Below are 23,890 nucleotides of genomic sequence, written 5' to 3'. Positions count from 1 at the left end.
CAAAACTCAGGCGGGCCCATTGTGGCGATTTAGTGATTTTAGGCATGATTTTTCATTATTCCTGTGATGTCCGGACTAGTTGAATTTCAGATTGAAATTGTTTCAATATGTAGAATGAGGTGGTGCAACCGATGAATGGGGTGGATATCACACAAACATCATGGTGAACCCCACAGCTCAGTTGTTGCACAGGACTCCAGGTCGGGTCATCTTAATGCCTCTACCCATTATGTTCCGACTGTTACGGCAGATGTAAAAGCTGCCCTGTTTAGAATAAGCTTTCTGGAGTCCCCACGAAACATGAATTTGCACTAACCAAAGTGGACACTGAAAGTCCGACATTAGGGGGGGGGGGGGTGGGGGGGGGTGGGTGTATTTTAGTTTAAAAATTAAAATTTTAAGAAAATCCAGAATGTCACTTCTACTAGTTATTTGCCAAGTTGCCCTCTGGCTGCAAAATATTTTGGAGACAGAGAGGCAGTAGCCATCAACACCAAAAATCAGAAGATCCAAAGATTCCATAACAGCCCCAAAATATACGCCTTGTTGCAAAGGTAACTCCAAAATTTCAATGTTAATTGGGTCAGAAAGCTCACGTTTCACTTCTATTATCACTTCTATTATCGTTTAATAAACCAAGAAATTAATCATTTTACTATCACAGTTACAATGGTCACTGCAAGGTGCATCCAACTCCAACTGGAAAGGGTTGCAGGCCATTTCACCACTCCTTTTTTCCATTTCCATTCCTCCGTGACACACGAAGCACAACAGCTGCAGCAGAACCTCAATAGGAAGAAAAGGAAAGAAAGACATCTCAACCAAGGCATTTGAGAAAAGTATACAGCTCATTCCTTCCAGCTGTTCCACTTAATTAATCTTGGGCTTGGGTCGCCTCGGTCTCAGCACGAACCAGAGAACCACAAAAACAACCAAAAATGCAGGGATCGTCGTCATGTCAACCTCAATGTCGACTTTCCTTTCTCGTGTGCAGTGGATTGGATGGAGTGCAGAAATCGTAGCATTTACGGAATTCATAAATCTGCAAGAGTGACATTAAATCAACATAAATGGCACAATAGACAATAACAGCTAGCTCCAATAGCAATATGTGTGCAACTGTAAATTAACACAACAGTGAACGCATGGCAAACCGATTGGCATGAACCATACCAAGCAACCAATGCAAGGGTTGTCAATGGACTGCACCCGGGCTGTGCAAAATCAAAATTTTTAACCAGCCCAGACCAACATGCCCAACCCAAACAGTTCAAAACCCCAGCCAAGGACAATCACTGGCCCAGCCATTGACAACCCTAACCATTGCAAACTTTCCAGTCATATACATTGACGATCATTATCTACGTCATGAATGAGCATGTAATGATGATATCTACGCCATGAATGAGCATGTAATGATGAGTAACTATACCAAAAATATAAATAAATAAATAATTGTCTCAAATCTACACTATAGGTTCACCAATTTAACCAGCAGCATTGAATTCACATAGCATACACAAGAACCATGATATGTCAGATGCAACACCATCAAATATGCTATGCTGAAAAGTCCATATTCCATTCCACGCAGTGATTGGATTGTGTCGAGCTAATACTTCTTCCAACATAATCTCATCAGTGTAAAAATCCTAGCCAAAATCCAGGTGACACATCCATATTCCATTCCATGCAGTGATTGGATTGTGTCGAACTAATACTTCTTCCAATATAATCTCATCATTGTAAAAATCCTAGCCAAAATCCAGGTGACACATCCATATTCCATTCCATTCAGAGCTCCATATGCTAGGATTTTTCATCAGAGGGCAGCTACTTCAATATGCAGCAGTGCAGCCTAAACCAGAGCAGGGTCACAGATTCTTGAGAGATTTCCGCACGTTGCATTCAAGATGTGAAATTGGCTTTTTACAAGGATACATCACAAAAAAGAAATCTGCCAATGAGTTATAAGATCTCCCTCCCTCTCTTTTATTTGTGTTTGTAACATGTATTCAATGGTGTATCAGACCATTCTTTGATAAGAATTATGTCTACCAGCTTGAGCTGCTGAAAGTCAACCAAATAGATACTAATCAAACAAAAACCAAGCATAATTTAACACAATAAAAGGAAGAAAAAAAAAAAGGAAAAAAGAAAAAAGAGATCGTCTACCCCTTATTCCAATATTTCTAAAAATGGTCCCTTCTGCTTCAAAACGAAGGCAGAGAAGGAAACAAAGCATAAATAAAACAAATCTTATGTTCTGATTCTCAAAATAGGCCTACAGTCTAAGATCAGTATTTAAGTTTCCTTCATGGTTAAAATGAAGAAAGAAGTGGAAAAATGTGAGAATATATATATATATAGATCTATATATATATATATATATATATATATATATAGATATTCAAAATGGGCCCTATGGTCACATCATCATGTGTTAGCTGTAACGACCATGTTTCAGTGCCGATTCAGGGCATATGGCTTGTGTTGGCCGATATGACCATTTTTTTCTCAACTGATCAGTTCGCATAACAGAGTTTTATGGGAGGTTTTGTACTCTCATTGCCGGTCCCAAGCCCAATACTCGTTGAATTTTTATTTATTTTTTTGAAAGGTGAGAAACACACACTACCACCCCCACGCACGCGTGGGTTCTTGAACCCTTGACCTCAAATATGAGACGCACAATGTCTACAACTAAGCCAAGAGAAGAGACCCCCAATACTCATTGATTTTAATCAACCTATGTAATAGAGGAGTTTTGTGCTCTCATTGCCAATCCCAAGCCCGGATAAGGAGAGTTGCGTTAGGTTGGCAAACAACATGAAACACACACACTACCACCCCATGCACGCATGGGTTCTCAAACCCTTGACCTTAGATATGAGACACACAGTGTCTACCACTAAGCCAAGAGAAGAGACCCCCAATACTCATTGATTTTAATCAACCTATGTAATAGAGGAGTTTTGTGCTCTCATTGCCAATCCCAAGCCCGGATAAGGAGGGTTGCGTTAGTTTGGCAGACAACATGAAACTTTTGCCACAACTTTTACCATGAATCATGGCAACAACATAATAGGATTTGTGTAGCTGACCCCAATTAGGAGGGACTAAGGATGCGGCATTGATGATAGATTCACCCTCATTACGTGTAACAGTGGTGACCAATACTGTTACGTAACGACAGATAAGGCCATAACAAAATGGATATTCAAAACCATGCCTAGGAGTAGTCCTAATTAGGAGAGGAAATTATGGAGAGCAGGGTGAAATAGTTCGGCCAAATGTGCAACAAAGACTAGAGACTGCTACAGCAAGGATCGGAACTACATTAAGGTGGAAGGGCCTAAAAGAGGATGAGAGGAAAGCCTAACAGAGCTTTGATCAAGGTGGGTAGAAGGGAAGAGAAGGCTTCTTCACTTACTGAGGACATGCCCTATTGAATTGTTGCCAAAACAAGATGTGTAGCCAACAAAATAGCTCAGACAATGCAATGATGGTGACAATGATGATAATGTGGAGGTAAGTGAAGATGAGCACAAGCATTGTCCATTGCAGACGGGGCCCTTATGCCAGGTCAAAATATGTTTGTTTTGGAGTATATCTTCCCAAAACAAAAGCAAGCCAACCCTAAGGTTGTCATTCATTAAAAAGAAACGCTAAGATCGTCTTTGTTTTTGGGGCCGATGATGAGTCCGGTGAGCCCATTGGGTTTGAGCTCCCAGCCCGGCATTAGTTGAAACCAGGCCTTATTGAGGTCTTATTTTTAAATGGTTGGGCCCATTCCTAAGTTTATCAAAATTCTCTATTGAGGCATGCCCAATCTAGAAGAGATCTGTTTATAACTTTAATGGCAGTCATGGCCTGACATTGAACAAATAATTTCTAAATGGGCCATAGCTGGATAAAGTCCTGGGATGATTCAATCATAAATCAAATTTCAAATAAAACTAAATGGATCGGTTTCTGAATCTTCTTCTTTTTTCTTTTTCTTTTCTTTTCTTTTCTTTTTCTTTTCTTTTTTTCTTCCCCCTTTTTTCTTTTTCTTTTTTTCCGAAAGATTGGTAGTAAATCTGGGCAACCAAAGTCCATCCATTATATAAAATTTGATTAAGCACTTGCAAAGCAAAACAAGTGAAAATTTTGACATAAGCCTGGAAACTGTTCTGAAGAAAGTGCAAGTGCACTGATTCGCGCACCTTGTTTGTCAATCACTAAGTCCATGTGTCATGTGGTCAGTTGAACCCTTAGAAGCTAAAGATCAAAGACACAAGAGGACGTCGAGCATCAAAAAGCAAAGAATAGGTAAATAAGGTACCTTGGTGACCCTAACCTTGACCCAAAGCAACCCTCGAACCTTTAGATGATCACGGTTTAATAGGTAAACCTTGGCTGATCATCCATTAGCTTTAGAAGCCTTATTGAAACATGATAAGATAGGCTATAGAGGTCACGAGTTGCTAGAAATCAAACTGCCCAAACCAATAGTCTCTTTGTTGTGCTCGAGCAAAGCTCGATCGATCGAATCAATTGACTGAATATGGCCAAAAAATCCAACAAGCACTGGCCTAAATATGATTTAGCTCGAGCGCTCGAGGCACAAGCTCGATTGATCGAGGAATCTTCGATTCCTTGCAAGCGATCGAGCTCGATCAATCAAACATGACCATAACAATCTAGCGAGTTCACTAGACCATTTTCAGCATAGCTCGATCGATTAAGGGCTAGGCTTGAGAGGTCCGTTGGATCCTTTTTGCTATATATATTGCACTCGAATCTTTGGGCAATTGATGGATTGTGGCATTTTAGAGACCTATTGCATCCCAAGCTCCACCAAACCTCCTATGCTATCCCAATGAGATCCATGCTCTCTTTTTAGTGATTATTCATTCTAATGAGCATTCTAAGCTCCTCTATAAGAACATCATAATTTCAAGCCTTCTTTAGAGTTTAGACACTGATTCTATTGGCAAATCCTAATGTTTATTAACCTCTGGAGTGTCTATCAAGGAAAATCCCCTAGAAGGTCAGCTTTCCATTAGTTGTAGGAGATTCTACCAAACTCTCATCACATTAGTCACGTCAATAGAGCATTGAATGTAAGGTGTTTAATCTTAGAGCTGAAGTATTGACAAGCATCGGCATCAACGATCGGGGGAGCAAAAGGGGAGATGATTGAAGCATGGGAGAGCATCAATCAAGCAACCAGAGAAGGCTTTACAAAATGGGCTCAATTTGACAAGTTATCAATTATAAGTGTCCCCACACACCTTCCTTATTTAAGATTGAGTGTAGAGTTTGTAACCAAAACTCGCGTAGATTCTTATATACGACCATATCACCACCAACACGAGTGAGTACATGTGTTGTGTAGGCCACCGACACGAGTGTGTACATGGGTAAGTCCTTGTGTAGGCCACTGACACGGGTATGTACATTGTAAGTCCTTGTGTAGGCCTCAACGGGAGTATACGCTTGTGTAAGTTAGAGGTGAACTTGATTTAAAACCTCCAATAGTGAAATCCGGTACACTAATGAGTTAAGTATGTCCACTGAGAGTGGCATAGGGAAACCGAACCACTATACATGCTTGTATTTGCAATTGTCATTTGAGCATTTGTTTAAATATGCTTATGTAATTGATTGGTGAATTATATGTGTGCATGATTATATAAATGCTAGGAATTAATAGTTAACACATCCCACACGCACATGTACACTATTATATATATAGACTAGTTGCTTGAATAGCATATCTATTGTAGTCTATGTGATTGGACTCTCTATTGTCTTGAAAGCCATAGAGTTAATTGTCTTACTTAGTTTAAATTGGCATATTAGTTTAAGTAAGCAATCGTGTGTTAATTGACAAATTTTATTTGGTTCTAATCACCCTCCCTCTAGGATATAGCCACCATTCTATAGCTCCGCCAAGCTTTCACGCATAGTCATGGTATCCTACACTACATACAATTTCAGACTGATAAGAAAAACAAAAAGAATCCCATCAAGCTAGAATCTAATGTTTGTATATGTGTCAATTTCGAGCTAGCTGGTTTGAGACTACCATTTAGGCCTTAACCGTCAAATCTAGGGATTACCTTAGACTCAAATCCCAGCAATTGTAACTTCAGTAATAACTAGGGTTGTACACGAACCGAGTTAGCTCGGTTAGCTCGCTCGACTCGACTCGAAAAAGCTCGATTTGACTCGGTTCGAAACTGAGTTCGAGCCGAGTTGAGCTAATTTTTTGAGCTCGAAAAAATTTCAAACCCAGTTTGAGCTTGCCCGAGCTCGACTCGACTCGGATCGAACCCAACTCAAATCGAACTTGGAACGAACTAGTTCGGTGACTCAGTTACTTTGATATTGATGTTGCTCACCAAGTGTTTGATGAAATGACTCAACGAAGTGTGGCCGGTGGCAAGGAAGGTATGATATGAAACAAATACCCTTTTTTTCTTGATTTTTATGTTTGCTTAGAAGGTGTTTGATGAAATACTTGTAAAACCACTGCTGTTGTTTTACATACAGTGAGATTTTGAAGGTGCAGTCCATGTGTTTGTGAAAATGTTGCATAGGCGAACTCGACTCAATCTTGAATCAAACTCGACTCGAACTGGCCCGAGCTGCTGACCAAACCAAGCTGAGCTGGCCAGTCAAGCTCGAGGACCGAGCCGAGCCGAGTTCGAGCTAGGGTCAGCAAGTGACCAAGCCGAGTCGAGTTGTGCCCAACTCGACTCAGTTCGACTCATGTACACCTCTAGTAATAACCATCAAAATCTCATCTTCTGTTTTATTTTTTATTTTTTAAAGTTTGGAGTAGTTTCATCAATTTGCCCAATTTTGAGGAGATTTTCGTAATTTCACAGTCAATAAGATAATATCAAAATAAAGGGTGAGAGGTTCTAGTCTAACCCTTTGGATGACTCCTCAAGGAAGGACAGCAAATTCATGGCATCAGCATAACGCAAGTCCCCAGAAATAATTGAAATCTGCAACGAGGGAAAATGAAATTAATTGGCGAAGAATATCAGGATTAAGAAGCAATTAAGAAGCAACAAAGAAGATTACTTACTCTTCTCCACATACTAACGACTGAATTGTATCCATTCACCAACTCATGCTCCTTAGATTTGAAGAGCTTGAAGGTCTGTGCAGCTGGGTTTTGTTAAGCCTATTGAATGAAATTTCAGATTTTGCAGCTGTATTGGTAGTATGATATTGTTCCAAAACATTGTTCTCTGTCTGGACATGGAAACACACTTCCATGTTATGGTCTGGAAGAAACACTAAGGGAGCATTCAGGTGACACGGATAAGATGACTTGGAACTTTCAGCTGTTGTTTATGTGCCTTTCCCTTTTCTGTTTAATATAATCCCTCCAATTATTTAAACTAAGCTTCCTGATTTCCATAAGGTTCCTGTCAGTTGGAAGTTGTCCATTTAGAAGTTAACTAGCTGGAAAGGATACACAGTCCATATTCGAAGTAAACATGGCCAGTTAATGGATTATACTGATTTTTCAATCAAAGGATTGCACAGGTAGGACCAACCTCATGAATGGTTAGGATTACATTGTTGCTTGCCACATGGGTGCAACATGTCCACTCGTGAGCAATGTTTTGAAAGTCGAGTCGGATCACAAAATAGCAAGAGGATTGAAAATGTAAATCACAAATCATAAAACCATAAGATTTTTATAATCTTTTGCAGATATAGAAAAATCTGAAATCATATTTATACAAACTAAAAAAAAGGATATGATCAAGTATTCATTATTTTATCATATTCCGCATCATAATTTGTACATAATTGTAGAATCTATTACTACCGCACTATTTTTTGACATTATTTTAATAGAAATCAAGTTAAATGTGGTCATTTTATTACTTCAAAGGTTTCGATAAAGTCATTGTCTAAACTTTAAGTTGAAAAACTTCACAACAAATTAAAGAGTACCATTATCAAGAGAATGAGATGATAAGCTAAAAAGATTTTCCAAAAAGTCTTAATAATGACCGGAAAAAAAAACAAAAAAATCAAAAAATTGTTTTCCAAAATTGTGCCAAATCATCAATTAAAATCTCATATAGATATACCATATGATTAACAATCAACTTAAACCTAAAAGGTACCGCCACCAATTAAATGGACTTCAAAATAATGTTCCCTCTAAAGCATAAATGTTGCCATATTTTAAAGTGGAAGTTCCTATCAGGCCTTTTTAAAAAATAGTAAGTTTTTACTATTATGTAAAGATTAAAGAATCAAATAAACAATTTGAATTTCAAATCACCTAATGAAACCTTAGAAATACAACTTGAATTGAAGATACTTGCAAACGAAAAGTATGTCTTTAAGTTGAACTCAAATCCTAACTACCATTACAAGTTACCACAATACATACAAGTCAAATTGATCACAACCATCCATAAAAACATTCCAGATAAATCATAGAGCAATTTGGTGTCTTGACCAGTTAGGAGGTAAGAAATCATCTCTAAAATAAATTAAAAAGCTCCACAATTTAAGGTTGAATAGGAGATCAATCATTCAGCCTCTTATAAAGAAATTTATTTATTTTCTTAAAAGACTAGTTTTAAAAGATTCTTAAAGCCCCCACCAATTTAAGAATATAAATGGAAGCCAAATAAATTTATATATATATATATATATATATATAAATAGAAGAAGAAGAAGAAGAAGAGAACAAGTATACTATGAATCATAAATCACAAAATCATAAGATTCATCCAAAAAGGGATTCGAATCACTTGTCTAAGATTCAAATTAAAAAATAAACCATAGCATTTTGACAACTATGCTCATGACAGTTATTTTTCCCTTAAAAAAAAAAAAATGCAAATCCCCTTTTTTTAGGGAAATGTTTTAATTTCCAGCAATAGCCGATGGAATCATTAGAACTGGCATCAGCTGCAACACATAGCGTCCGAAGGGGCCATAAAATAACACTTCTATTTTTATCGGTAAAAGTGATGCTAGCTTTTTTTTTTTTTTTTTTTTGGGGGGGCGGGGGGCGGCGAGGAGGATCAAAATCAAAACTGAGGACTTGATAGGATGATCAAACTATCGTCCAAAAACAACAAAAACCAAGAGCAAGTTGTTTGCTATTTTATTACTGCCTATGGAGCATTTATTAAACCACTGCAGTAAATTGAAAAAAACTTATGCAGCTTTTCTCGATAAAGACATTGGTATTGCCTACTTACAGAACTGTTACAAGGAAAGAATAACCAGGAAAGAGCACTTTTCTTTGTTGGCCAGATGATACTTTATCAAAACATGGAAAAGAGAGCATCTACATTGTAAAAGTCGGTAGTCCAGTTTCAAAAGAGATGCAAAAAGGATATAACCCAGTTTCCATTAAATATAAACCAAAAAAAGAAGGATGAGGATATCAAGGTCAGCTGTGCATTTCACTTCTACTAACTACTGAAGTATGAAGTTATAGGTCAGGATACTAGTGCGCTCCATGACTAGAAGACGAACAGCTGCATTAACAAGTTGTATTGACTCCTCAAGTGCTGTGGTTATGTAGCTCCGAGCTATTGTATCTGATTGGAACTTTGAAACAAGCCAGCCTTGAGAAGTTATAGACAAAGGATTGCAACCAGCCGACCATATCCAGTCCTATTCAATTGACAAAACAAATAGGACTTAGCAAAAAATTTAATAGTAAAACTGAATTAAATTAAGCTAATCTAACATATCAGGAATTAGGTGTAGGATTAGTAGGGCTAGGGAACATTCAATAATTTGTTAAGAATGACCACATAGATATGGAATGGCTTCTGAGATGCCTGAAATATCACTTTTTCTTTCCAAAAACTAACTCGCCAACCTGTGAGGATGTCACTTGCTAAATTAATATAATGTTACAATTGATCAGGAATCTGATTGTTAAAGAACTCAGTGAAGACAACCAGATTTGTTCATTCAAAAACAAAATCAATGGATGTTATTGAAGTGGCACTCATACTTGGATATGGAACTATAAAATGAGGTCCATACGATGAAGGTGCTTTGCCAATCGGAAGTTAAATAAAATAAGTAGAATGCCTCTATAATCTCTATATTTCTTCAGATAAATCCTGCCTAGACGATGCAATAAAAACGAGCATTCTAGATGTGCATACCATGCTGACAACAAAAAGTGTTCAAATCCATTATCAGAACCAATTCAAACCGTCTAGAGGGTTCAGATCATCCTAGATTACTCTGTGGCAAGATTGCCAAAGATCAATTCAGGATCAAATGTGACCGTTCCGAAGGCTACGCAGCTCGTGGTCAATATAACGGTTTATAGTACACCATGATCACAACCTATCAAGAACATAAATCACATGAAGACTTCAACATTGGACTCCTCTCACATAGAGCTTATGGAGTCTCCAATGAGCTGACACCATCTTTGGGCAACAAAGTCACTTCTACAGCCCCAAATCCACAAACATAAGGCCAATATTGATGCCTATACATTGCATAAATGCCTCAAAGTACTAGGAAAAGCAGTGGAAATCAATTGCGAGATGCCTCAATCTAAAAAGAATTTGTGCCAGAATCACCATGCAGCCAGCCCACTTTTCGAATGCCATTTCCTCCTACCACTGACGTCATTCCACAATTCAAATCTTCTCCCGCTCGATCTCATCCACAAATACACACTTTGATGAGAAAAGCATTAAAAATAAAATAAAAATCACATCTATGCTGATAGTCTGTCTGATTTCATCCTCAAGTTCAGCACGACACAAGCTCAACAACACAGAACACTCCTTTCATATTTGTAATTCTTTGTAGTTGCATAGCAGCAACGTTGTAAATTTAGTGAGAAGGAAACAAAGACATGCAAATACTTCCAATATTGTTAGAAATTGAAGTGAACCCACTTAGAAAGTGGTTATATCAATTCATTGTAATCTTCTCTTCATTAGCCACATTTTGTAAGTTGTAACCTTCAAGAAGTTAGAAACCGTGGAACATCCCAATAGCTGGGTTCTGGTCAACTTATACAAGTTTTAACACTTATTGGATAATTTCTATTACCTACGGGCATGTTTGTCCACAAACCATTTAAATGCTTAAATGCTTCACACAGTAAATTATATACATAGGAATCCATTTACATATGTAAGCAATTTACCACATTTGTGATTTTGATCCAATTTACATATTCAAGTCACTTTCCCAAGTTGGTTCCCCCCCAAAAACAAGTGTGAATGGCCAACCTTGACTCGTTAATATGGCCCAACGTGTGCGAATTGGTCGCATGATGGGCCCACTATCCGACAACATCAATGCACATGGGGCATAACAATTGCCCCAATCAGAGTATCCCCGATATTATCCATATCTCTAGCTCGGCGATACCGATAACACTGATAGTATCAGAAATTCTACGTATCGGCGATATATCACTACATATCACCAATGTATCGCCAATATTTTCGATAGTGTAAATTCCAAGTCTCTTGTATTGCCAATATTTTCGACTATGTAAATTCCAGATGTTGCTTGTATCGCTAGTGTATCGGCAATATTTCGATAATATTGCAAATGTGTCAATGTCACCAAAAATCTGTTTATTAAAAAAATATCATTTCAAATTATTTTATGGGCACATACTTGTATGATGAAATGCATGTTTGTATGTGTGTATATGTATGCATGCATGAACGGATATATGGATGGATGCATGAATGGATGGTTGGATGGATGGATCATGTATGTGTGTTTGTACGTATGTGCATGCATGCATGCATGGATAGTAGGATGGATCCACCATTTTCCCCATGTTTTCCCAATGTTTCCCCAATTATACATGCTTTTAGGCCCCATTAACGAGAAACTTATTATTTGATTCCTAAATATGCAAATGTGTCTTTTCGCTATTATTTGACTCTTTAATATGCAAATATGTGTATTTTAACATCTCCCAAAGTATCATTGAAAAATTCCACCATTTTCAACATGTTTCTCTAATATTTCCCAGAGTCAGCATTACATGCTTTTAGAGTCCATAAAAGAAAAACTTATTATGTATGCGTCTTTTTTACAATTATTTGATTCCTAAATAAGCAAATATGTGCATTTCAACATCTTCTGAAGTTTCACTGAGAAATTCCACCATTTGCTCATGTTTCCCCAACGTTTCCCTCAGTCAGTGAGACATTTCCATGTATCAGTGATGATGATGGTGATATCGATACATGTTTCTGTATCCCCAACCAGCAATACATGTAATGATACCGATACTACGAACACTCCCAACCACATCAACACATGTAAAATCACTTTAATTGGATTATCGTAACCATTAGATTATTGGTTTGGTAAATGGAAGGCCCATATTGAGTATACTAGAGACGTTGAAGCATTGATGTGGACGGTCCATCATGTGGGGCCCACCTTTGATTGTCAATCCCTCTCAAATCAATTCAATAGGGTGATCCTAACCATTGGATCAATGGTTTGCGAAATGGATGGTCCATGTTTAAGTACAACTGTACAATATAGTAGTCTAAGCATAGAGGTGGGCCATCCATCATGTGGTGCTTACCTTTGATTGCTCATACCTCTCAATCACCTTGATTGGATGATCACAACCATTGGTTGGTGGTTTGGGAAATGACCAGTCCATAGTGAGTATACTAGAGGTTGAAGCATTGATGTTGATAGTCCATCACGTGGGGCCCACCCTTGATTGTCCGTCCCTCTCAAATCACTTTGACCGGATGATCATAACCATTGAATTAGTGATTTGGGAAATAAACGGTACCTATTGAGTAAAATGAGAGGTCAAAGCATTGATGTTGACCAAGCATCATCTGGGGCCACCTTTGATTGCCCATCCCTAGCAAATCACTTTGATTTTTGATAATTGACAACTCATTAATATAAATAAAAGCATCACGTCAAGATCAAACCATAATTTAAGTAACTCGATCGTCGCCTTTGAGTCGGGCTAATCTAATAAAAGACTTACAAAAAACTTGCATCTCATAAAATCAGCAGAATTTGCTAATAGACTTCCCAATTTCCCACAAGTTCCACCTTTAAAAATCCTTCGAGTACCTACCTGCCTTGCAAATGCCCAACCTATAATCATGTATAGTATTTTCCTTCCGACTTCAACCGATGACTTTGCATCTTCAAAGATTCTAGAATATATCCTTCCTTACACCCAATGTAGTCAAAATCCTACTATTCACGAATTGAGTCGAATCTTAAGCAAAATGATTTGAATACCACCTTGAATCCCTTTTTAGATTAATCCTACGATTCAATATTTTGAATCCTATGATTTACAATTAAAATCCCAATTCACGATTCAAAATTGTACTTGTTCTCTTATGTTTTAATCTTTACATGCTTTCATTTTATGTTTTTAAATTGGTGGGGGCTTTAAGAATCATTTAGAACAGGTCAATTATTTTATTATGTTCTCTATAAGAGATTACAGGATGGATATTCTTTTCAATGTTAAATTGTTTTGCATTTTCTTATGATTTCTTACTTCTTAAGAGATCGGAACACCAAATTAATGCATGACTTATCTGGAATGTTTTTATAGATGGTGATGATCATGCTGACCTATATATATATATATATATATATATATAGAGAGAGAGAGAGAGAGAGAGAGAGAGAAGAAATTTTATTAAAGAGCCGAAACGCCAAGGCTACAGAAGCAAAACAAAAAAGCAACAAAAGAAACAAGGGAAACCCAAAGATAGGAGAAAAGGGAAGAAGACAAGAAACTATCCATGCTCTCCAACAAAACAAAAACCACCCTGGCCTTAAGGGGCCCAATCCCTAAATAAAACAAAAATAAATAAATAAAATAAAAAATCTTGAGAAAATGGCAGCTACTGAAGAAGAGAGGTTCCTTAAACAACGATTATTGCGTTCAGCCCGCACCACCCAGAGAACCACAAAGAAGATAGACCGCCACTTTCTCTTTCCTAACACACATCCCGACTCTCCATGCCAACAGCAAAATAGGTCGTCCAGAGAGGAGGGCATATTGACCTATATATATTGTGGTAGTGATGGGTTCAAAATAAAATTATCCTTTTTCATCAGTCTACATATCCGAAAGCCACTTTTCCAATGCGATTCTATGCTCAAGAAAGGTAAGAGGAATATAAATTATTAAAGGATTCTCGTATGTTTTTTAAGGTAAATTTCTTGAATGACAAAAAAATAAAGGAAAGACAAGAATCACCTAACACTATCATGATATGGAGCTATAATGATGCAAATGGATGGGAAATGGATGATTGATGAGTTTTTATTTTTATTCTTTCAGATTTGTTTATGTTTTGCATATTTTGTTCTTTTTTTAAGAAAATCATAAAACATCTTACGATTTACGATACAATTCAACCTTCATTACGATTTGCGCTACAATAACAATTTTGACAACATTGCTTACACCCCATAAGTTCTCAAATAAATTCAATCGGATGAGCCTAACCATCGAATTAGTGATCTGGAAAATGTACGGTCCTCACTGAGTATACTAGAGAGATCTAGGTACTGATTGGACTGTCCATCATGTGGGGCCCACCTTTGATTGTACATCCTACTCAAATCACTTTGATCAGATGAGCCTGACAATCGGATTAGTGGTTTGGAAATGTGCAGTCCATATTGAGTATACTAAAGAGGTCTAAGCATTGATGGAGACGGTCATCATGTGGTCCCAACTTTTGAGTGCCCACCTCTTTCAAATCACTTTGATCAGATGGTCCTAACCATTGGATTAGTGGTTTGGGAAACGGAAAGCCCATGTTGAGTATACTAGAGAGGTCTAGGCATTGATGTGGACCCTCCATCACGCAAGGCCCACATTTGATTGCTTATCCCTCTCAAGTCACTTTGATCACATGAGCCTAACAATCGGATTATTGGTTTGGAAATAGACAACCCATGCTGAGTATACTAGTGAGGTCAAAGCATTTACGTGGACCGTCTATAATGTGGGTCCCACCTTTGGGAAATCAAGGGTCCATATTGAGGTGGTAAAACCAAAGGGGGCCATTTACATAAGTGTTTGCTCATTTGTGAAAATCTTTGGCCATCTACATAACATGTGAATGGTAGGCGTGAAAACATTTACGCATGTACATCGGTGCAAAAAAACAATGTGCAAATCCAATTTAGATATACAAACTGGATTGACATCTGTAAATGGCATGAAAATATTTATGCATGTAAATCGGTGCAAAAAAAAAATTAAAAAAATGTGCAAATCCAATTTAAATATACAAACTGGATTACCATCTGTAAATGGCGTGCAAACAAACATCCCCTCGGTAGTAAAAACTTAGCATACAATCCAGAATAGTACTCTGCATACCTCTACTGCAGTTTCGTGAGCTTGACTGTAGACCAGGTGAAGAGGAAGCACACCAGCAAGATGTTCAGCAGTAGCAGCTAAGGCAGCCTTTATAGGCCTCCTGTGAAAACCTAATCTGTGTTATTTTTTCTTTTATACACTATAAATACTTGGCATTAGAGGCTTAAGAGTGCAACCTCAAATCCCACAAGAGTGACCGCCCATTGCACTGCAGATGGCTTTCCCAAGATGATGGGCCCGACTGAACAACAATGACCATGTCAGAAAGAGCTTTTGCCTGATAATGTTTGTCCACAAATAGCGGGTCACCGTGTATAAACCAAAATATGGGAACTTCCAGTGTAGACCTGCTATGTAAATGTGCCCCTGCATCATTGAAGAAAAAATAAGCACAATTCCATTATAAGCATAGAGAGCGACCTGTAGACCTGTTCCATGAATTTGCCTGGTGTGGTAGTAACATAATAAGTGGTCAAATATATTTATGTTGTTCTAAGATTTCTATGTTGCCAACTCAGAGTACAATTACCTTTAAGTGAATCGTGATCACTCAACCTCTGCAACTGATGCTGGAGAATGGAGGAGTCAAGATACGCACGAACTGTAGACCTATATGTTCCATTGACTAACAATAGTGGGACAGCTGCTGCACGTCGTGAAACTGAAAAAGCCATTGCCAAAGCAGGATCCTCCGAAAGTGTCAACCTACAAATAACAGCATCAATTCAAATGAAAACAAGCATAGATGAAAACACGTCCCTTCCCTTTCACGTTTCCTTTTCCACTTTCCCATTGATAAATGATAGAATGTTCTGCAACAAGCTCAATACCCAAGGATCCAGTTGCAGTGTCAAACTCAAATCACAATAACATGGAAAAGGGAACTTCGCAATAATTCAACAGATTTATAAATTAAAAAATAAATAAATAAATAAAAACACCACCGACTTGGATTAAGGAGATTAAGAAGAAATTAGAAGACACTAACATGGAGCAACAAAAACTACGTACATGTGCGTACTAAACATGACTTTCTGAGAAGGTACCAACAAGGATGAAAGGCCATCCATGAGAGCCTTGAGTTCAACAGGTACATTTTTAGCATGCTTGACTTTCTGCAACAGTAAAAACCCTAGTAAAGACATCTCCTAATATTGGGGAAAAAAAAAAAAAAAGCTTTCAAACTTCTGAAGTAATAGCATACCTCCTGCGTAATAAAAAATAACTGAAAGGATATCTTTTCATAGTAATGAAAAGCTCCATCAGCAACCGAAGGTGAAATAATGTGTCTCATAGAACCCCACAAGGTAGCGCCGAGATGAGCAAGGAAAGAATCACGTGCAACTGTATAATTTTGGAAATCCTGCACAAGTATAAAAGCAATCAAAATGGAAGACACTTTTTCTGTGCAATATGATCTGATTGTAGTGACCATATACAGTTGACGGTCAGACGCTGTTCTCTGGAATGAAATAGGTGCAGCAAGAAAATTCGGCAGGATAGTGGAGTGTATTTTGCAAGTGTATGCCAAAGAGTAACTGTTGATAAGTAGGACTTGATTAGGCACACCTCATATGTATCGCTAAACAAATTCCAGTTCTCCATTCGCTTCAATGCATCTATGGCCTTCACCTTATGGCTTTCATCTGATTCCTCACCGTCAAAAGCCTGCAGCTCATTTTTCAAATCCCGCATCCTCTCATCAAGCTCTGGAATCATACATATTGGGAGGCATATGATGTCATAAACATGGTTGACAAGAAACGTTGCAAGAAACAAAATTGTTTTCTCCACAACACAGCATTGACCTACAAATATTCTTCAATGGAGACTCTAAGAGGCTCTTAGGAAATTATCTACTGTTGACACGTGGATATTTACTCAAATGTATGCTACATGCATCAATGCCCATACACACATCTCAACCATATATAACAAGGGAAGCCAAGGACTATTTGGACACCATTATTAGATTTTAAAATTGATAAACTATGCACTATTGAAGGCCGCGGAAACAGTTTTAAACCAAAATAAAGGCCATTCAGGTAATTAAGAGGTGAAGTCGTCTGCCAGGAGATGTACATTTGTTGGGTTAGACTCTGTGATGGTTCACCGCCATTTTATGAAGTGGTGATGACTCTTTAACTGTACACATGACATAGTTTCAAGGCAACCCGGACCATCCAGATCTCTGAACTAACTCTAGCTGTAGAATTGCTAAAAACTTCAACTAAGAAGATGATTGTAACAATCTACTTTGCACTTGGTGTTCAGACCATGCACTAATTTACTTTTAACCATCCTTATGATGGTCATAAATTGGATGGCTAAGATGTCTTGATCAGTGTTGTTGAGAGATATGAGCCATCCACAATATTTCTCAGAGTTTGGATAGCCTAGATAGACATACATGAATGCCGCATGTGAAGATGAGTCACCACCATTTTCAAAATGGTGGTGAACCATCACAGGAGTAACCCACTTTCTAAAATCGCTTCTCCTACCATCTCTCGAACACTTGCAAACCGCAACCTCTCCCTCCACAAGCATTGCACATGACCTATCCACTAGTGGTGATTAATACATAAATACATCATTCACTGAAGAAAGTGTACATAAATACATCCATACAACATGCATCCAAAGATGAACAGAGGAAAAATAACCTCCAAACTTCTCGAAATAATGTGACATCTACTAAGGTAAAGGTTTCTTCCAAGTTCCATGACAGAGGCTATAAACTGAACTTCCAAAGAAAACCAGCTAACAGATTACCTTCACATAGGGCAAGCTTAACTTTTCTTCCTTTGCAGTGTTTGAATGCAAAAAGCTCATATATATCAATCTCAGCTAAAAGGATATCAATGGCTTGATGGTCTTGCTGCAACATTTCAATGCATATTTAGTATAATCAGGTAAAAGAGGAACTTTGTGCTCTGTAACAAAAAGGAAACAAGTCAAAAAATAAAAATAAAAAATCTCATAACATAATCTCCATACACACTACATTACAGAAATCAATTCAATGCAAAGAACTTGTACTTGGAAAAGGTTATTCAAAACAATGTATCAAGTAATGGTATTTTATGGGGGAAAAAAAGGAGACGAATACAGAGAAAAGTCCATGAGTACAGTGTTTTTTAATATCAGTTATGTTACAGCCATTATGTAACTACATGGGTCACCACCGTTACATGTTACAGCAATGAACCAATCCGTTAAGAATAATGGGCTGTATCAGCCCATGTTGGCATGATTACAGGGCTGATACAGCCAACATGGGCGATATGCCAGAGGCCCCATTGTTTCTTCCACTTCTTTCTTCATTTTAACTTTGAAGTAAGCTTAAACTAATTTTAGACTAAATCTAAGTCTATTTTGAGGATCGAAATATAAGATTTGAGTGGGATTCAATGATTTGAACAGGTTGACCATTTTGGAAAATATCTGAAGAAGGGGTAAATCATCACTTTTTTCATTTTTTTTCATGTTATTTTTGCTGTAATCGTATGTGATGGGCAAAAATCCATCAAATCGTGCTTGATTTGTGTTTGATTATGACCTATTTGATTGACCTTGATTTGTGTTTGATTATGACCTATTTGATTGACTTTCAGCAGGTCAAGCTGATAAACAACATTCTTATTAAAGAATGGTTGGATAATACATCTTAAAAACACAAAAGATAGAGTTGGATGTTTTACAGCTTTTTCCTATTTACTGTCTTTTTTAATTTTTTGTACTAAAAAATTGGAAAAAAAAAAAAAAAACACCAGCTGATACGGGTTCGATACAGTCCAATGCATATTGTTTTTAGGCCCGGCCGATACAACCACCAATATCATTATTCAAAACCTTGAGATGAGCACGAAAACTCCCCAACCTTAATCTCATCATTTTCCATATTATAACTTGTAAAGGATCTGATATACCATGTATCATATCATTTTTTAGGCCAGCCATTACAACCTCCGATACCAATATTCAGAACTTCAACCCGATGAATTCAACCTTAGCCCATCTCTTAGGCAGGTCAGGTTGGTTGACCTGCCGGTCAACCCCGCAATTGCCAGCCCCACTTCTAGGGCTTGATCAGGAATGCAGTACTCGCATATGGGAGTTTAGGAGCTTGGACCAAAAAATGGTCATAGGGAATGAGAAATATTAAGGCAAAAGCATATGGCAAAGAGATCTAACAGTTGCCTCTCTAACTTGGCATTTTAGAAGCAAAGCCAAAATAAAAATTTGAAGGTGAAAGGTGTTCTTGACAATATTAAGAGAAGTTTTAGGGCAATTTGATGTCTTTGAGATCTGCCTGCAAGAGCAAGGAATATATCTCTAAAAGAAATCAAGTTCGATGGAAGGGGCTTCATTCTAATTTGCAGGGTTGCATTTTCATACACGCCGACCTGGAGGATTGAGAACTAAGAATTAAAATTCATTTTTGTCTCCACTATCAAGGGTTGCTATCCAAATTTAGATTATTTAGATTCCAGGTCAGTGTAACTGCATTTTCAAGCACAGTTGACTTGATGCTCCCAGTGAAATGTTTCATGGCACTAAAGTGGAATTTTAAAGTTAAAAATTCAGAGAAATTCCAGCCTCGGGAATGTTACATGAAATTCAATATGGTTAGGTGTAAAACAGAACACGAGGACATACATCGCCAAATACTGAAAACTTTTCCTGAATTGCTTCTTGCAGTCGATTTTCGGCTTCATCTTCTGTCATTTCTGCAAGCAATAGAAACTTGAAAATAGTAATATTGCCAAGAGGGTCAGAGCACTGAAGGGAATATCAAACACCACACAGGTCAATAAAAACACCACTCATCCCTATATACAAGCTGTAGGATTTGCAAAATACAATTATAGATACTGTGGCAAGGTTAATTTTCTTCTACACAATCATTTGGAAGCTCTTTTGTGGATTCTTGGGACCAGCAATAACTATAAAACTGAGGCCTTTTCCATTCACAGCCCACTATTTCTTCCAACTTTTGAAGGTCATGAGATGAACGCGCCAATTACATGGAGCATAAATGAACTGGAAAGATAAGGGCTTGTTTGATTTTTCAATTCACCAGTAAATACCGTGCAACTATGTAATGATTATTTTCCCTGTATTTACCTCACTCTTTCCAATGTTTGATTTGACCACATGCTTTTTCAATGCAAAAATCGAGAACGCCACAACATATTTGTGGGTCCCACCATGATGCATATCGCTTATCCACACCGTTCATCTATTATGCCTAATGAATTTATGGCATGAGCCAGAAAATGAGGCATATCCAAAGCTCAAGTGGACCACACCATGGGAAAAAGGGAATCCAACACTTACCATTAAAAACCTTTTAGGGCCACTGTTTCTTTTGGCGTGGGCCATTTGAGTGTTGGATCTACCTCATTTTTCGGCTCATGCCTAAAAATATTGTGATAAAACAGATGGACAGAATGGATATATCATATACATCACCTTGGGGTCCACAAATTTAAACTAGCTTTTTGAACCGATTTCCAAGGTAGAAAGTTCGATGGATTTCCAAATGGGTGAAATGGTAATAATTACCCATTTCAAGGGTATTTACACATGCTTTGAAAAATCAAATACGCCCTAAGGAGAAATCTCCCAAAAACCTCTGGTACAAGGAGAGGTAGTTTTTGTTACAAAAGGTTAACAAACACAAACGTGATAAGATATATAAATACAGTATTTTACTACCAGAAAGGAAGTTCTCTACAAAAAGAGTTATTAAAAGCCCTTTCCAAATCAAATCCGAGTATGCAGCCTTGTTCAAATGTGTGGGGTTCACACGTACCTCCTCGGGTGGAAGCTCTCTATAGGATGGTAATCCCAAATAAGATCCTCAAGAAAAATGAAGAAATAAAATATGGTGCTCCCTGGTGTTTCTTTTTTTCTTTTTCTTCTTTTCTTCTTTTTTTTTTTTATAGTTCTTCTTTCTTTGAGAAATGCTCCCTGGTGTTTATTATTTATGTTGGAGAGCTGAGGAATCAGTGAATCATTTATTCTTGCATGTGAGTTTGCATAAAAAATCTAGTGCTCGTTCTTTCAGCTCTTTGATATTGCTTGCGTCATTCCAGAATTCCAGAGGTGATGCATGCTTGGGTTGGTTGCTTAGACCGTTTGGGCCAAGAGGGAAGTTCTTTGGAAAATGATCCCAGATGCAAATATACAAGGCATTTGGAAATTGGAATGAGCACACACCTAGAATGTTTGAAGATGTCAAACTTCCTTGTTCCCATGTTCAGAGCACCATTATTGTTACATGTATCGATGACTTGGGATACTGAACATGTATCCATAACCAGGGAATGTATCGCTGAGGGAAACATTAGGAAAAAGTCGAATTTTTCAGTGAAACTTCCGGTGTTAAAAGACACATGTTTACACACTTTGAACTCAATATATATATATAACAGCAGCCTGCTTCATCCAAGCAATATTACATGCTAACAATGACATAATTCAACTTTTAAAAAGTTTAACACCCAGATGGTAACAAATTATCGGAACTCAGAAGATGCCTCCAAAAAAAAAAAAACACCTCAGCAGATGCCACTGCAGTAACATTTACAAAATGCTCTGGACTTGTGCTTTCACATAACGCTGCAAGTCATAGAAAATGCATGAATAATTATAGAAGTTCACCAAGCAGTAGTACCTGCAATTGCACCAATGGTTTTCCCAACATTTGGTAAACTAAGTTCTGTGCGCACGCCCTCTCCACCTACAGCTGGACCCCAAGAAAAAGGGCCTGCGCTCAAATCAATAAATGCCCACCTGATACAGAATACATACAATAAATAGTCCTCCAAAATGTAGATTTTCTCACATTTTGATAATTAACAACTTGATTGATAAAAGCAAAAAAGACGAAGTCGAAGAATCTGCAGATATGACTAATAAACAACGGCTCATGATGCACACAGATGCAGGCATGCATGCATCTATCAACATTAATACACACACACACACACACAGACAGAGCCGCGGGGGAGGGGGGTGGGGGGTGGGGAAGAACCTGTCTCTCCCTATCCATATGTCTGTGAGACATTCCGCATGAAGACCAGCTAATTCCCCAGTTTTTAACTCCTTTTCCAAGAGGAGCTTCATATCATCACTCTTCCCATGCAACATCTAGAAACAACAGGAAAATTATAAATGATTAAGCAAGTTCTAATTTAGAAAGAAGCTTGGTCAAGTCTCGCAAGGTTAGCAGTTCAACCCGACTATTAAAGCGTACCTGTTCAGCTTTGCTGTAAATGATCTCAGCAGTATCCTTTCCCTGATATAACTGCTGAACACCATTCAAGGCATCTAAACAGATATTTGACCACTCGACCTGAATACAAGTCCATAAAATTATAACATTGTATAAAACCATGCAAGGTTTCTTACTCCAAAAGACACCATTCATTGTGCAACAAATATTGCATTTTCATAAACATGCTGTAACTACTGTTTAAATGGCTTACACAGTTCTTCCACTCGAAAATAATTGAAGTGTGCGACATTTGATAATTTTCTTTTTTTTCCCCAACAAGAAAAATCTCAAGAGAACAAAAGGGAGCCACAGAGAAACGACTAAACTACAACCTCATGAAAATGATCCATTCCATCTGTCAGTGATCCAAAAGCCAAGTAGAACTTACTGTATCAATGTCCTCAGCCATTGTCCAAGCAAATTTCATCATGGGATGCTTAGAATACAAAGGTCTCTTGCTCTTATCAATTTCTGGAAGTACAAAAAAAAAATTGCAGAAAACAATTGTTCATCTGGCTTGATAGTGTAAATCCTTAGTTGGAAACCAGTACACCAGTACCAGTATTGGTTAAAGAATGACAGAGGAGATGAGGATATTTTATTTACCAAGCTTTCCTTGTGCGGTGCTTTCTGATCGGAGAAGTTTGGCTTGCAAGTCTGTGTTCTGTAAACAAAAGTTTCTGTGAGTGACAGGTTTGAATAAGAAAGAAAAGGCATGCTGCAGCTACTACAACAAGCAGTCTACAGAGAAAAAGTAAAGCACCAGAAGGCCATATTTATAATTAGCAGCAGGAGGGTTGAAGTTTGTCGATGAACATGCTCTTAATCCTTTGTCCACTAAACAGCTGGTTCAAGTCCCAACTCCTAATCACCACATTCTCACTGTAGTGATAGCTAGATAGCTCAAGAACTATCTTTTTCACTGTGTAGAGAGGTACGTGAATATGACAAAGTTCAATGAGATTGCCAATTGTCAGGCAAGCAAGTTGAGGTAGGAAACCTAATGCCCACTAGTAGCAATACACTAGCCGGTCCCAAGCCCACTAAAGGAGGATTCATGTCAAATAGCAGCAGATTGTTTAACTCTTGCCATGCAATCGTGAGAAGTTTGTTTTGAATCTTATGATTAGAAAAACATAACCCTAAAGCTGACACCAAATAGCAGGGACAAAGCTATGATAACTATGACGTTTGACGATGAAAAT

General features: G+C 37.7%; 1 protein-coding gene across 3 annotated transcripts in view; it reads right to left on the bottom strand.

Moving 5' to 3' along the window:
- Positions 1 to 500: 500 nt before the first annotated feature.
- LOC131217681 (uncharacterized) overlaps positions 501 to 23,890 on the bottom strand; it is a 38,800-nt gene continuing 15,410 nt past the window's right edge. For 2 of the 3 annotated variants that reach the window (XM_058212645.1, XM_058212646.1), the window contains 17 exons: positions 23,292 to 23,349; positions 23,074 to 23,156; positions 22,665 to 22,763; positions 22,443 to 22,558; positions 22,083 to 22,201; positions 20,060 to 20,130; positions 18,173 to 18,278; positions 16,967 to 17,106; positions 16,602 to 16,760; positions 16,409 to 16,512; positions 15,927 to 16,102; positions 15,574 to 15,763; positions 15,398 to 15,497; positions 9,495 to 9,663; positions 7,088 to 7,170; positions 6,928 to 7,004; positions 501 to 1,042 (listed from right to left, as the gene is read on the bottom strand). In XM_058212645.1, coding sequence (XP_058068628.1) covers positions 871 to 1,042; positions 6,928 to 7,004; positions 7,088 to 7,170; positions 9,495 to 9,663; positions 15,398 to 15,497; positions 15,574 to 15,763; positions 15,927 to 16,102; positions 16,409 to 16,512; positions 16,602 to 16,760; positions 16,967 to 17,106; positions 18,173 to 18,278; positions 20,060 to 20,130; positions 22,083 to 22,201; positions 22,443 to 22,558; positions 22,665 to 22,763; positions 23,074 to 23,156; positions 23,292 to 23,349 — 2,022 coding nt within the window. In that variant the 3' untranslated portion in view covers positions 501 to 870. The remainder of the gene's footprint in view (positions 1,043 to 6,927; positions 7,005 to 7,087; positions 7,171 to 9,494; positions 9,664 to 15,397; positions 15,498 to 15,573; positions 15,764 to 15,926; positions 16,103 to 16,408; positions 16,513 to 16,601; positions 16,761 to 16,966; positions 17,107 to 18,172; positions 18,279 to 20,059; positions 20,131 to 22,082; positions 22,202 to 22,442; positions 22,559 to 22,664; positions 22,764 to 23,073; positions 23,157 to 23,291; positions 23,350 to 23,890) is intronic. The other variant, XM_058212647.1, reaches the window with a different exon arrangement.

The sequence above is a fragment of the Magnolia sinica genome, chromosome 10 (genome assembly GCF_029962835.1).
Source record: "Magnolia sinica isolate HGM2019 chromosome 10, MsV1, whole genome shotgun sequence".
Lineage (NCBI taxonomy): Eukaryota > Viridiplantae > Streptophyta > Magnoliopsida > Magnoliales > Magnoliaceae > Magnolia > Magnolia sinica.
Note: the sequence above shows the minus strand (reverse complement) of the source record. Positions and strands in the feature narration are given on the sequence as shown.